Raw genomic sequence first — 14,067 nt, forward strand, 5'->3', positions numbered from 1 at the left:
TAGACCGGTGTTAATTCACTGTTTATTGTATATGGATCCCTAATTTATCTTTATTCTTAATTGAAAAGTATGTGGTCTGCTATGTGGTTTGCATGAAATAGTCATTTCAATACACTTGGTTGCTCAGAGTGTTCATGGAGCACCAGGAATGTGTCAGAAACGGTATGTATGAGATGATGAGACATCATCTAGATGTACAGGTATAAGTGGTGGATCAGCAAATGTAAGAGCTTTGACTGCTCACGCTATTTTTATCCTCTCTCATGATCCTGTTAGGCAAGTACAGTAAGTATCTCATAATAACCTTCATTTGAAATGTTTTTGTCCTTTCTTCAGTATACTGTAGCTCTCTCTTTTTTTCTTCTTCTTCTTAAAATCAAGCACGATCAAGAACAGTGAGTTTAGCCTGATTATGAAAGGATCTGTGATCCATTATGCTCTCTGATGTCACATAGATAATAAGACAAGATGGTCTCCATAGGAACACTGAGATATACTTTATTTCTATCCTGTAATGCTTTACGTGAGTGGCAATGGTTTGTGTTCAGCAACTTTTTGCAGCAGTTATAATGGTCCTCTGAGGAAAACAGGAATAAATACACACACACACACACACACACACACACACACACACACGGATCAGCCATATAATTTTTAAACCACTGACAGGTGAAGGGAGTAACATTGATTATCTTGTTACAATGGCACCTGTCAAGGAGTATATTAAGCATCAAGAGTCAGTTCTTGACGTTGATGTGTTGGAAGCAGGAAAAATGGGCAAGCGCAAGGATGTGAGTGACTTTGACAAGGGACAAATTGTGATGGCTGGATCAGAGCATCTCCAAAATGGCAGGTCTTGTATAATATAATAGAAAATATAATAAAGCACAAGTATAAAAATATAAAAAATGATTACAATATTAAAAGGAACAGTCAGTACGTGGTGGCCTCCAGCTGTTTTAAGTACTACAGAGCATCTCATCCTCATGGACTGCACCAGATTGGTCAGTTCTTGCTGTGAGATGTTCCTCCACTCTCCACCAAGGCATTTGCAAGTTCTCGATCACGTCACACGGTTACATGTAATTTTCCACTGCGAGGGCGATCAGCTGTCCTTCCTGTCTCCCTGTAGCGCCGTCTTAGGCGTCTTACATTACAGACATTACAGTTTATTCCTCTGGACACATCTGCAGTCCTCACGCCTCCCAGCAGCAGGACTACGGCATGTTCACGCAGGTCAGCAGGAACCCTAGACATCTTTCTTCGGGTGTTTTTCAGAGTCAGTAGAAAGGTCTCTTTAGTATCCTAACTTATTGTAACTGAGACTTTAATCACCTCCCGCCTGTAAACTGTTCGGGTCTTAAGGACTGTTCCACAGGTGCATGTGCAATAATTGTTTATGGTTCATTGAACAAGAATGAAAAACTTTGTTGAAACCCTTTCCAATAAAGATCTGTAAAGCTTACTTGGATTTTACAAAATTATCTTTACAATACAGTCTCCTGAAAAAGGGACTTTTTTTTGTTGTTGCCGAGTATATATTGTAAATGTTGGTATGATATTTACGATATCACCACATCATTCACTATGAAATGTGGATAAAAATGACGCCAGACATGCCCCGAATAATATTGTTATTAAACACAGGTTAGATGATCAGGTTAAGTTCATATGGTACCTCTGAAATACATTCCTGACCATTTTAATCCTTAATCATATTGCTGCCACAATTTAGAAATCTACTACAGAGCCCATTACCCTTAATCGGTTCACCTTCTAAATAATTGCTATAGACCTTCTCTTGCAATTAGAATGGACTGCACAAGGGCATCGCTTTGTGTTAGTTTTAGTGGACTATGCAGTGCAATGCTCGGAAGCAGTGCCTATCAGCAGGCACTCTTCCATGTTATCTCCCAAGTCAGGATCCCAGGATCCAGATCCTTTATGCCACGCACTCATTGTGAATTGTATTTTTGGGGATTAAACCAACCTGCACCAGTGTTTACCATCTGCAGATGGATGGGCTGATCGAGTGGTTTAATCAAATGCTTAACAATATGATTCGTAGGTTCATCCACGATGATGCTCGGAAGTGGGATAAGTGGCCTGAGCCCCTGTTATTTGCAGTTCAAGCCTTCACGGGGTTTCCCCCATTTGAGTTATTTTACGGGGGCGCAAGGCTCACGGCATCCTAGACATCAATAGGGAAAATTGGGAGGAGGGACCTTCTAGCTGCAAAATTCAATACGTTCTGGACCTGAGAGCAAAACTCCATACCTTGAGTCAGTTAAAACGGGAGAATTTGGATCAGGCCCAAGAATGACCGTCCACACTGTATGACATGGGTACTCAGCTATGGGACTTTTCACAGGGAGGTAGACTGCTTGTATTATTACCCATATCGAACTCCAAATTTCTTGCCAAGTGACAAGAGCCCATTGAGATCGCAAGGCAAGTCGGCAAAGTCGAATATGAAGTAAGCTGAATGGATAGAAGTGGGGCGTGGCAGATTTACCACCTCAGTCTCCTTAAACCATAGAGAGAGGTGGTCCTCTTGGCTTTGGCAGTGGTCGTTTCTGAGATTGAGGAGCTAGGATCGGAGGTAAATCTCTTGTGGAGACCACATCTCACTGTCCCAAATCACAAAGGTTGCCAAGTTGCAGGCAGAAGTGTTCTTGCCCTGACCCCATCACAGTAATCTCACACAACACCACATTGAGACATCCCCAGGGATGGTGGTACACAGCTGCCCCTATTGTTTGCCTAAGCACAAAAAACAGGTGGTTCAGTAGGACCTCACGTCCATGCTCGATATGGGGGTAATCGAGGATTCCACAGTGTCACAGGTGCTTGGTTCCCAAGGCAGACAGTTCTGTCCTGTCCAGTGTAGACTTTAGAAAAGTCAACACAGTGTCACGTGTACCCAATGCCCCACATTAGTGGGGTTCAGGGGGACTTGGTGGCAGGCTGGACAGCTTCCTTATGGCAGGGGTGTTTGGAAGTGGAGGCGTGGTCAATCGCAGGTTTGTGAATGGAGCATGGAGCTGAAGAAAGTGAGCGGTAAGGATCACACCTATGTGGAAGAACGAGTGTTCTGTGTTTCAGTGAGGAGCGGCAAGGATAAAGAGGGTAGAGATGAAGCCCACAAGAGAGAGAGAGCTGAGCACAAAGAGCTTTGTGTGTGTGTGTGTGTGTTTGTGCATGTGTATGAGATAAGACACCTAAAAAGCAAACAGCAAACAAAATATGAAAAATAAAGAAAATGTTCTTGTCCCAAGCCTACCACCAGTCTCCTCGATCCTGATTTTTATTCAAATTTACCATACTGTATATTGTATAGGTCCCTAATCATTACATTATTAGAAGATATCCTTCATTAGTTTATTACCTTGAACCTTGTAGAATAATAGGAAATAAGTCGCCATAAAAATGCTAGTTTCACGAGAGTCTTGTCCACCAAGTGTCGGTACCCATTTTTACCTTATCCGGTTATTATTGAGTGCTCCACTTATTTCTCAGTTTAAACTGGACATTTTTTTTATTGAAGTTGTTTTTTTTCCTGTTATGTTTGCACTGGGGCTTTTTTGGGCCTCTGGTGACATATTTCAGTAATAGCTTTTTTTCATTTTTCCATTTCCCTGTATCATACAATCAAATCTCTATGATGGCGACTCTGTTTATCTGTCCCTTAATTCTCATCAGCATTCATCATCCTTTTTCACAGACCTTTTGACAGTTCCATTAAATCGTCCTGTAATGCTAACACACACTGACAGTAAATCTTCCGGGTTCCAGAACTCCCCCTCGCATTTATTTTCTCCTTCGTTTCGATAATAAGGAACTAAATGTTTGAAATTGTCTCAAGAAAGTCAGACCCATCATCGTGTTCCCTTACCCGTCCACATCCCTGCTGGGTTTCGTAGCCACTAGATCCCAGCCTACACACTGATGGCATTACTGTTATTTCGGGAAAGCAAAGAGATGCAATGTCCTAGAGTTGTGCATGTGTGAGTGATTTCAAGTTAATCCTCATGTTGATTTTAATTCTTGCTGTTTAACTGAATTCTAATCTAAACTTATTCTAATCTTACTCATATACTCAGTGTACTTTACTGGCTTTATATAACATGGTATCCGGGTTTCTATGTATAGTCATGTGAGAAAATAAGTGCACCCCATGGAAATGGTCGGCTTTTTTTTTTTGACACCTTTGGACATTTTGATCATCTTTGAAACGGTGCCTATTAATGAAGTTGATATACTTGAAGAAAACCACAACGAAAATGAGCTTTTTCAGTCATTTATTCAACAGAAATATCAATAATTGTGGTATTCTTCCGTGGGAAAAGTAAGCATACCCTTGGCCTCAGAAGCTAGTATTGCCCCCTTTAGCAGAAATAACTTCTTGTAGGCGTTTTGCATAACTGTCCACCATGGAATTGTCTTCCATTTAATATTCTTTGAGTTACAAGATGTTTGAGGGTTTTCTTGCATGTACTGCACATTTCAACCCCCCCACCACCACATTTCAATGGGATTCAATACAGGCTTTGACTAGGCCATACCATTTCTTCTTTTTGAGCCATTCATTGGTGGATTTGTTAGTGTGCTTAGGATCATTTACCCCGTGGCAGATAACAGATGGCCTCCAAACCTCAGCTTTTGGACAGATGGCCTCACATTATCTTTAAGCACTCTTTGATATAATGCAGAATTCATAGTTGAATCAATGAATGCAAGCTGTGCGGTCCCTGAGGGAGCAAAGCAACCCCAAGCTATAACATTTCCACCACCGTGCTTCACAGTTGCTTCTCCTGAAAAGCTGTCACGGTCTGCGCCAAACATGTCTGCTGTTATTGTTGCCCAACAACTCTTAGATTGGTCTGTCCGGAGCACATTATTCCAAAAGGACTGGTCTTTGCCTGTATGCTCATTGGAAAACTGTAATCTTGCAAAGGTTTTTTTTCCTGGAACGCCTCTCATGCAGGTCAAATTTGTGCAATCTGTTTCTAATTGTAGAAGCATGCACTTTGACCTTTTGCAATTTTGATCCTGTCATAATATTTTGGGGTCCTTGGAGACTTCTTTTTGCATCAGATGGTCTGCTTTTGGGCTGGATTTGCTAGGATGGCCAGTCCTGGACAAATTGGCAGTCATTTGAAATCTCTACGACTTGTATGTATGAATGATGTATTTCATATAATTTGGAGAGCTTTATAAATCCCTTGCCAGACTCATAGGCATCCATAACCTTTTTTTCCCCCGAAGGCCTTACAGAACTCTTTAGATCTTGGCATGATGACACCACACAACACCGCAACAACAAAGGGAACTCAGACACTAGATATGAGAGGAGTATAAATAAGACCGGTTCCACCTGCACTCCCTAAACAGGTTCTAATCACTGAACACCCAATCCTGAGCACCTGATTCAAATTATATGGATTTGAAGGTGTGATAAATGTACGGGTGTACTTACTTTTTCCATGTGACTCATCTGTTACTACAAAATGTACTACGAAATTTTGATAGAGTGTGTCAACTTTATTAATGGGTACTGTTTCAAATATGTCAAAAAGCCAAACCATTTTCATGGGGCGTACTTATTTTTTCACACGACTGTATAGTAAAAAGAGTCTTCATGTCAGAGTATGTTTTTATTTGGTTTTTGTTTTTATTTTGTTTTTATTTTTTTATTGTTGAGTACACGGGCAGCCTTGTCGCTTTAACGGTCTATTTTAGCCTCGCTCTAGGAGAGCTATTTGTTTTAATCAGTGAGAGAGCAGGTGTCCTTGCAACATCCATATACAGTCAAAAAAAGCCCATTTTGTTGCTTTTTCTCTACATTGAAGTCTTGACGGATCGTATTAACCTTTTAAAGAAGCATTGGCTGGGCCTGTTTGATCCCTCATGTCATTATTTTGTCACTGGCTATGACACTCCTGTGGATATGTTGTTTTGCAGAAGACGTTCTTGCTCTTCAACAACTTGATGTTACATGTTTTGGTACACTCCTCTGACTGTAATGCTTGATTGTAAGAGCTAAATCGCTATTGGCAGTCCTTGGGAGAGCCGGTGGCCAGCAGTGCAATTGACATTTGTGCTTTCCCCGGGAGGAGAGAGCCTCTTCAGTAGGAGTTTCTCAGCGATGTGGCTGTCAGGCTGGGGCTCATCTGCAATGAACTGCTGGCAAATGCTTGTTGAATAATACATAGGGCTGAAATTTTAGAGGGCTCTATTGGATGCATTTAGTAGAGAAAATAGTCACAATTATCATCTCAGATAATAATTACTACTGTCGTTAATTTATTGAATAGTGGGGTTTTTTTTCTTCCTCTCTCCACATTTCCTTTTGCTCTATTCTGTCTGTAAGGGAAATATAATACACATATCATTATATCGAATACGAATCTATGTAAAAAAAAAAGTACCAGGCTGAAGATGATATAAAATGGTATTAACACTGTCGACATTTTCAGGGACAACTGGATTATAAAATACAGTTTACTGTAACAAAGACGATAGTAAGTCATCACTGAGTCACGAAATAACTTATTATCAAAGATAAAAGAGGTGGGAGGAAAGAAGTAATAATTAGGGAGATGTTTACTGAGCCTGTTATTGTTTGTTTCGTGGGGGTTCTCCCTTCAGTCTCCTCTTCGGGAGGCGAAATGCATGCTCAATTGGGTTAAGGTGTGGTGATGGCTTGGGCTTGGCCAGTCCTGATAGATTCCTCTGTTGAGTTGGCAGTGTGTTTTGGATCATTGTCTTTCTGCATGATGAAGTTCCTCCCGATTTAATTCGGAGATGAATGAACCTGTTCCAAAAGCTACCATGCAAGCCCAAACCATGACACTACCTCCACCATGTTTCACAGATGACCTTGCATGTTTTAAATCATGAGCAGATCCTTTCTTTCTCCACACTTTGGCCTTTTGATCACTTTGGTAGAGGTTCATATTTGGTTCCAGAGCTTTTGGGGCTCATCTCTGTACTTCTTTGCGAGTTCCCAAACTGGCTTTTCAATTCTTACTGCTGATGAATGGTTTGCATCTTGTGGTATGGCGTCTGTTTTACTGCTCTCGATGTCTGCTTCCTGCCCTGTGGAGTTTGTTGGTGAGGTCACTGACTGTTGTTCTTGGGGCGTTTCTTCACAGTTCTCAAAATGTTTCTGTCATCAGGCTGATCCATTCCCTGTCTGTTGCGCAGTACAGCGGTGGTTTCTTTCTTTTTCAGGACATGTTAAATCGTTGTATCGGCTATGCCCAATGTTTGTGCAATGGCTCTGACTGATGTTCCCTCTTTTCTCAGGTTCAAAATGACTTGCTTTTCTCTCATGGGTAGCTCATGAATGCCGTCTTCACAGGTGGAACTGAAGGCTAAAACCAATAATAGATGCTCCTAGCTATTTAGTGTTCAAACAATAAATAAACATCTAAGAGGACATACGTGGGTTACAAAATACATTTGGAAACAATTTTCAGTTGTTACTGAAAAAATGGAAAAGAATCGAACTTTGTAATTGTGACAAATGTGCAAAAGTATTTGTTTACAATGGGCAACAATCTAGCACCTCTGGGTTCAGGCGACATTCCTGCGCCGTTCTCCAGGGTCAAAATAAACTCTCATTCCATGATAAAGCACTTCTTCCTGCTCACATTAAGCAAAAAAATAATAATTCAGATAAATGTGTTGCACTTTGCTGTAAAGATATTCGGCCGACATAGTTCAACAATTTTGTTAATGTAGCCATTAAATATGGCAGATTTGATGTAAGAGATGCTCTGCCACATCCAACCACCGTATCCAGACATCAGGAGCCTGCTGTTCCAGAAACATACTTTTCCCACTCACAGATATGTAATATCGGATCGTTTTCCGTAATAAATAAATGACCAAGTATAATATTTTTGCCTCATTTGTTTAATTGAGTTCTCTTTGTCTACTTTAGGACTTATGGTAATGTTTTAGCTTGCATTTATGCAGATATAAAGAAAATTCTCAGTGGTTCACAAACTTTCATGCGCCGCTATATGATATATATATATATATATATATATATATATATATATATATATATATATATATAAATTATGAGCTGAAATTATGATTATAATAATCTACCGTGGCAAGAAAAAGTATGTAAACCCTTTGGAATTACCTGCATTTATGTATTAAAAAATTGGTCTCAAAAGCTGCTTTGATCTTAATCTAAGCTGTAGTAACCCTAGGCTAATGACATATTAATGGCTTTCTAGTTAACTTTAGGCTAATGACTTCAATAAATGCTCATTAGAGTTAGAAGTGGTCAAACCTGGCATCCAATTAATGAGACAAGATCGGAGGTGTAGGTTACAGTTACTTTGACCTACAGTCTCCTCTGAACCTATTAGAACGTCAAGGCCCATTCATGTGGCTGTGCTATACACCAAAGACATTTAGGTTTCAGATCAAAAGGTGGATATGAGACGGGAGTTTAGGATTTAGTCTACAGCAAAAACAGATGAATTGACCTTGCCGTTCCAATAGTTTCAGAAGGGATTGTATAACAAGCACTCAAACATTTTGAGTGAACCATGCTTAAAAAGAGAGAGATCTCAGAAGACCTGTGATCAAGAATGTTTGAGTTGCATAAAGCTGGAAAGGGTTATAAAGTTATCTCAAAGAGCTTAGATATTTGTCTGTCCACCGTTCGAGAAATCGTCTATAAATGGAGATGATTTAGTACTCTGAGTATTCTCCCTAGACGTGGCCGTCCAGCCAAGATTACTCAACGGGCACACCACAGAATTCTCAGTAAGATTAAAAAAAAGCTCAGTAGAATTTGGGTGATGCAGCAGAACAATGATCATAAACCTCAAAGTAAATCTACTACAGAATGGCTTCAAAAAAGGAAAATCATTAAGAAAAAAACAGTTTTCCTTATGGGGACCAGTCAAATGTCACCACAAGGTCAAAATTCTCAGGGCATTTTCAGTAAATTTCTGACTGTTTTGAATGCCACTAACCCCCCCCCCCCCCCCACACACACACACACCCCTCCCAATGATCATAAACGTCAAAGTAAGTCTACTACAGAATGGCATCACAAAAGAAAGTCATTAAAAATAAACAAAAAGTTTTCCTCATGAGGACCAGTCAAATGTCCTCACAAGGTCAAAATTTCTCGGGGCATTTTCAGTCAATTGTTGACTGTTTTGAATGTTACTAACCCCCCCCCCCCCCCCCCCCCCAATGATCATAACCATCAGAGTGAATCTACTAGAGAATGGCTTAAAAAAAAAAAAAAAAAAAAAAAAAAACAGTTTCCCTTATGGGGACCAGTCAAATGTCCCCACAACGTCAAAATTCTCAGGGCATTTTTCAGTCAATTGTTGAATGTTTTGAATGCTACTAAACCCCCCCCCCCCATTATGGAAAACCAGAATATGGTCACCCTACTACTACTCTGAATAAACAACTTGCCTGTTTTGACTGAATACTGCTACAAAAATGTATAAGGTTGCATATAATAAAGCTGACAATGACCACCAGAAATACACCGCCAACATTCTTATTTGATCAGTTTTTAGCACCAAAAATAACTGATATATAATTTAAATAGTAATTTATATAAATTGGCTAAGTTTTCATTGTGGCCTCTGTTTGCTTTTTCAGTTGCTAAATGATGTCCTTGAATACTCAAATTGATGGTGTAATTGTACAGAAAGCAGCCGTGACTGTTAAAAACAATGACACGGTATCGATGATGTGAGGCACTACTGAGATTTACTGGTACTGTGGGTATCAGCAGGTCATCACCACTGGTTGATATTGGGTTGACTGTAGATGGAAAACATATGCACACGCATGGCACGCTGCTGGTTCATTCTCATTTCCTCCCTTCCAATGATGCACAAAATCAAAAGTGTCCCCATGAAGAGGATTTCTTCCGGCATTAGTTAAGGACTAATTTGGAAGAGGTACATTACATGTAGGGTCGGGGTTAGTAAGTGTAGCTTTCCATTCGTTTGTATCCAATAAAATGCTTTCCTGTTTATTTATTTGTTTGTTGGTGTGATGAATAAGTTGGTATTTGCTGATCCTTATACACATGTCCATGTATGTCTGTAGAGCTCCCTAGGTGTCCAAGTGGGCAGTTCGCGTTCCGACCCCTGCCTCTTCCACCTCCGCCACCACATGCCTGCACCTGTTCTCGCCCGGCGCCCTATGCCCACTCCACGATGCAGAGGAACACCATACCTGTCCACGACTGCAGCCATTCCAACCAAGCATCAGAACTGAGCACCAGACAACCAGACAACAACTGGGTGCTCAATAGGAACATCCCACTGGAAGCCAGGTTAGTACTAACTTTGGACCAAATTAAGTTCCATTCCCTCAGCAAGGTGTTTGGTATTCTCAACACAGGCTGGCAAACATGGACGCGTTTTAAATCTTTATTTTCCTCCCCATCAGGCAAGTCTGTCGTCCTAATTAATATGGTCCCTCTCACCTTTTGCTTTGACATACAGCCTTGTTACTAAATATGGAATGCTTGATTGTTGCCTATGCTCTTAATATAAACATTTCTTTTCAACCTAATTCATCTCGTTCATATAGTTACTATTTATCTAAGAAAAGAATAAGCCCGATAACACAAAGACAGATTTGACAGGTACGGGGGAATGATTATTGATAAGCAGTCAATTCCGTTGAATTGTCAACCTCAGCTGCAGGTGGTCTTTCTTGCACTCTCGCTCACACTCTCTCTCGCTCTTATTTGCAAGAAACACTTCTAAGATTTTTCTCGTTCTCTATCATTAATGAGCTTTGTGGACTGATTAATTAGCACTCCCAGCCCGTCAGAGATAAATTGCCTGTGTGCTTACCAAAATACTCTGACGCTGCTTTACAATCAAAGTGGTCTTTTTCTCTAAAGTATTGCCTACTGAATTTGCGCAGAGCTAAAATGATCATCAATAATCATTTATGGAGTGTATAGTGTAACACATATAATTATTCACTATCTGAATCATTATCAGCTGTTATCGTCAACTGCATTATTGGCGTCCAGTGTGAGAGAAGTACCCTTTACACTACGTCGAAGGAAGTCCATTGCACATTTTGAACATCGTCTTTTCCACAGGCATCTCCTGTTCAAACATGGGCCAGGCTCCTTGCAAGCCACAGCCAATCAGGACTACCCACTCTCCTCCAGCACAATTTACTCTCCACCCCCACGTCCTCTGCCCCGCTGTACTTTCTCCCGGCCCACGTTCATTTTCAACAAGCTGCACAAGTGCTGCAACTGGAAGTGTACTGCCCTCAGCGCCACAGCCGTCACCCTTATGCTGGCCCTCCTTCTCACTTACGCTATGGGTAAGCCACTCCTTTATTTTATTTTATTATTTTTTTTATTTATTTGTACCACTCTTCCAACTCATCTTTCACTTAATGTTCAATTACAACTCTTCCTTTGTCATCTGTAAGGCCAAACGTAATAAAACACGAGGCCAAATCAACAGCGAGAATCATATTTTATTTATTTTAAGAGCAATTGATTGAGAACTGGGCAAGAGCTGTGAGAGGCGAGCTTGGCCATAATCGCTTTTGCGTCTTCTCGGGGGTGGTGTGGGGGGTGGGGGGGGGGGGGGGGTTGGAAGAGGAAATCGTCCTCCCGGTTTGTCGATGAAGCGCCTCCATTAGACTTTTCAGCTTTGTCATTTATTTATTTATTTATTTCAATGATTGTCCATACTAAATGCATGTGACCGCAAGTTTCAGACGATGAAAAAATGTACCACGACAGATTTTATTGAGCTATTTTTGCTACATCATTCTGTCCGGCTCATTCCGGCCTGATTGTTAGAAAACCATTTCACAATTACTCATAGGAATAACACGGACTGTTATATACTCTGCTCATGGTTCGAGTACTGAGCCTTGGGTAGGTTAGCAAAAGATGTCACTGTAAAATGTAGGGTGTTGTGACTGCATTACCCAAATCCATAATCACTGTGTGTATAAACGAATGATATGTTCACTGCTCATTACAAAATAAAGTTGCACACTGCACTCTGAAGACCATTTATTTTATTTATATATATATATATATATATATATATATATATATATATATATATATATATATATATATATATATATATATATATATATATATATATATATATATAGTTAGCGTTTAGGTTAATGTTGGAGAATCGGGATGCAGCAACCCTGCAGTCAAGGTTTTTTGCTTTCATCTATCCCTTTTCTCACGTAGATCTTACTCTCTCGAACACACGAAGCTAAATATGACCTTTTGAATTTCTTTGTGCTCTTAAATTATTTTCAACAGACCTTAAGGCGAATCACAAAATGACAAGCCTCTTAGCCTCTGTGTGCTCAGTGTTCAGGTGTAAACACAGGTTTTGGCTTTTCAATGCAAGGTAAAGAATGGATGCTACGTCTGTGAACATTAATGTGCATATTATTCAAGACGATGGGGGATAAATCATTGTACGGTGAACAGTACTCCTCCGACTTTTATTTCATAGAGCACAGTCTTGTGAAGTGCACTGTATTTTTCTGACAGTGTTTTTGAGAGATGAGGAAAGAAAAAAATAAATCGTGGCTCGTTTTTTTTTTTTTTTTTTTTTTTTTTAAAGCCTGTTCCTGTAGTCCCGCTCCTAGAATTCTATTTTCTGGTTTGTGATGGCACTCTAGTTTTAATGCTCACAGCTCTGAGTTGACCAGAAAGCTGTTTGTGTGGGGTTTTTTTTTCTTCCAGGATGAGCGTGTCATCCATAAAAAATGTCAATTATGAAGTAGCAGTGAGTGTTGCTATGCTGTTGGGTTATATCTGCGTAATAGATGTGGTTTTCTTCATATTCTGGGTTGCTCTCTCTCTCTCTCTCTCCCTCCCTCTCTCTCTCTCTCTCTCTCTCACACACACACACACACACACACACACACTTTCTGTCTAGCCCTCAAAAATGAAGTGGAGGAAATGAGAAATACCTAACTGTAATATTTGCACAAAAAAAAAAAAAAAAAAATGAATATATATAATTGGGTCTGGTGTTATTTAACTTAATTCTTACAGAAACTCAAGAGAACTCAAGTGAAACGCTTTCCTCTTCCAAAAAATATATGCAAATGGAAGACGTGTGATTTGACGGGAGCTCGGGCGCTATGAAAGCCGCGCTGATAATGGCGACTGATTGCCACATGGCAATCATATTCAAGTGATGCCCCAGGAATCACTCGGCAATGATTAGACGACACAGAAATGACTAAATTACTGGAGACTGCTGTCTGCTGCTCGTAGCTCATAGCTCACTGCCTCCGTCTTCCCCGTTACTCATTCTTCAGTTCTATTGTCCCCATCATTCAGAGAAAAGAACTGCACCCCGCTTCGTTTCATGTCTCCCGAAGGAAAAGCTTCAGTGAGAAAACACCCTGTCAGTACAAGCTTACAGAGAGCCAGGATGTAAATTTAGGATTTAGGACCTGATCCAGTGCAACATCTGAGCTAGTGTATTGTGTGAGGTAATGATGAGGACAGCCCAGGATCCGCGCGTCCCGTTCTCTCACGTTATACTAAACATGTGGAACTGTACGTGAAGCTTTGAGATAAAGCTGTTCGAGGAAAAAAAAGCTCGGGAAGGTGTGACGAGGAGGAGGGAGAAGCCAGATTGTGATACCTGGCACTGATTTGGCTAATCAGCGGGAGAGAGAGCGCTGGAAGTGCCCTAAAGGCGGCGAGAGCTGCACGTGCACGTGGTTTATTTTACGTCAGAGCTTGGTTTATGATTAAACTTTGTTTGTATCAAGCTGGTCCCTGCATCCTCTTTGCCCTGCTTTAAAGTTTGTTAGAGAAGGTTATAGAAGGGATCAGCAACAAACCTTCAATAGGAGCAATGGAAATGCTACTATGGCAAAATATGGCACAACACAGACATTACCAAGATCAGGTCATCCTTCCAAATGGGCAAGAAGGGCAGTTGGAGAAGTGTCCAAGACGCCAGATACGACACTGAAGGAGCTACACTCTCTGAAATAGGAGAACCTGTGTAGATCTCA

General features: G+C 40.6%; 2 protein-coding genes across 4 annotated transcripts in view; one reads left to right on the forward strand and one right to left on the reverse strand.

The window, feature by feature from the left end:
- LOC108269120 (MICOS complex subunit MIC27) overlaps positions 1 to 14,067 on the reverse strand; it is a 189,687-nt gene that overhangs the window by 68,222 nt on the left and 107,398 nt on the right. The window lies entirely within an intron of this gene.
- Positions 1 to 14,067, forward strand: part of LOC108268414 (teneurin-1) — a 123,969-nt gene that overhangs the window by 19,320 nt on the left and 90,582 nt on the right. The window contains exons 4-5 of one of the 2 annotated variants that reach the window (XM_047157043.2): positions 10,114 to 10,342; positions 11,129 to 11,361. In XM_047157043.2, the coding sequence (XP_047012999.2) occupies positions 10,114 to 10,342; positions 11,129 to 11,361 (462 nt within the window). Of the gene's footprint in view, positions 1 to 10,052; positions 10,343 to 11,128; positions 11,362 to 14,067 lie in introns of those variants that run through there. The other variant, XM_047157042.2, reaches the window with a different exon arrangement.

This window comes from Ictalurus punctatus, chromosome 8 (assembly GCF_001660625.3).
Source record: "Ictalurus punctatus breed USDA103 chromosome 8, Coco_2.0, whole genome shotgun sequence".
NCBI classification, from domain to species: Eukaryota; Metazoa; Chordata; class Actinopteri; order Siluriformes; family Ictaluridae; genus Ictalurus; species Ictalurus punctatus.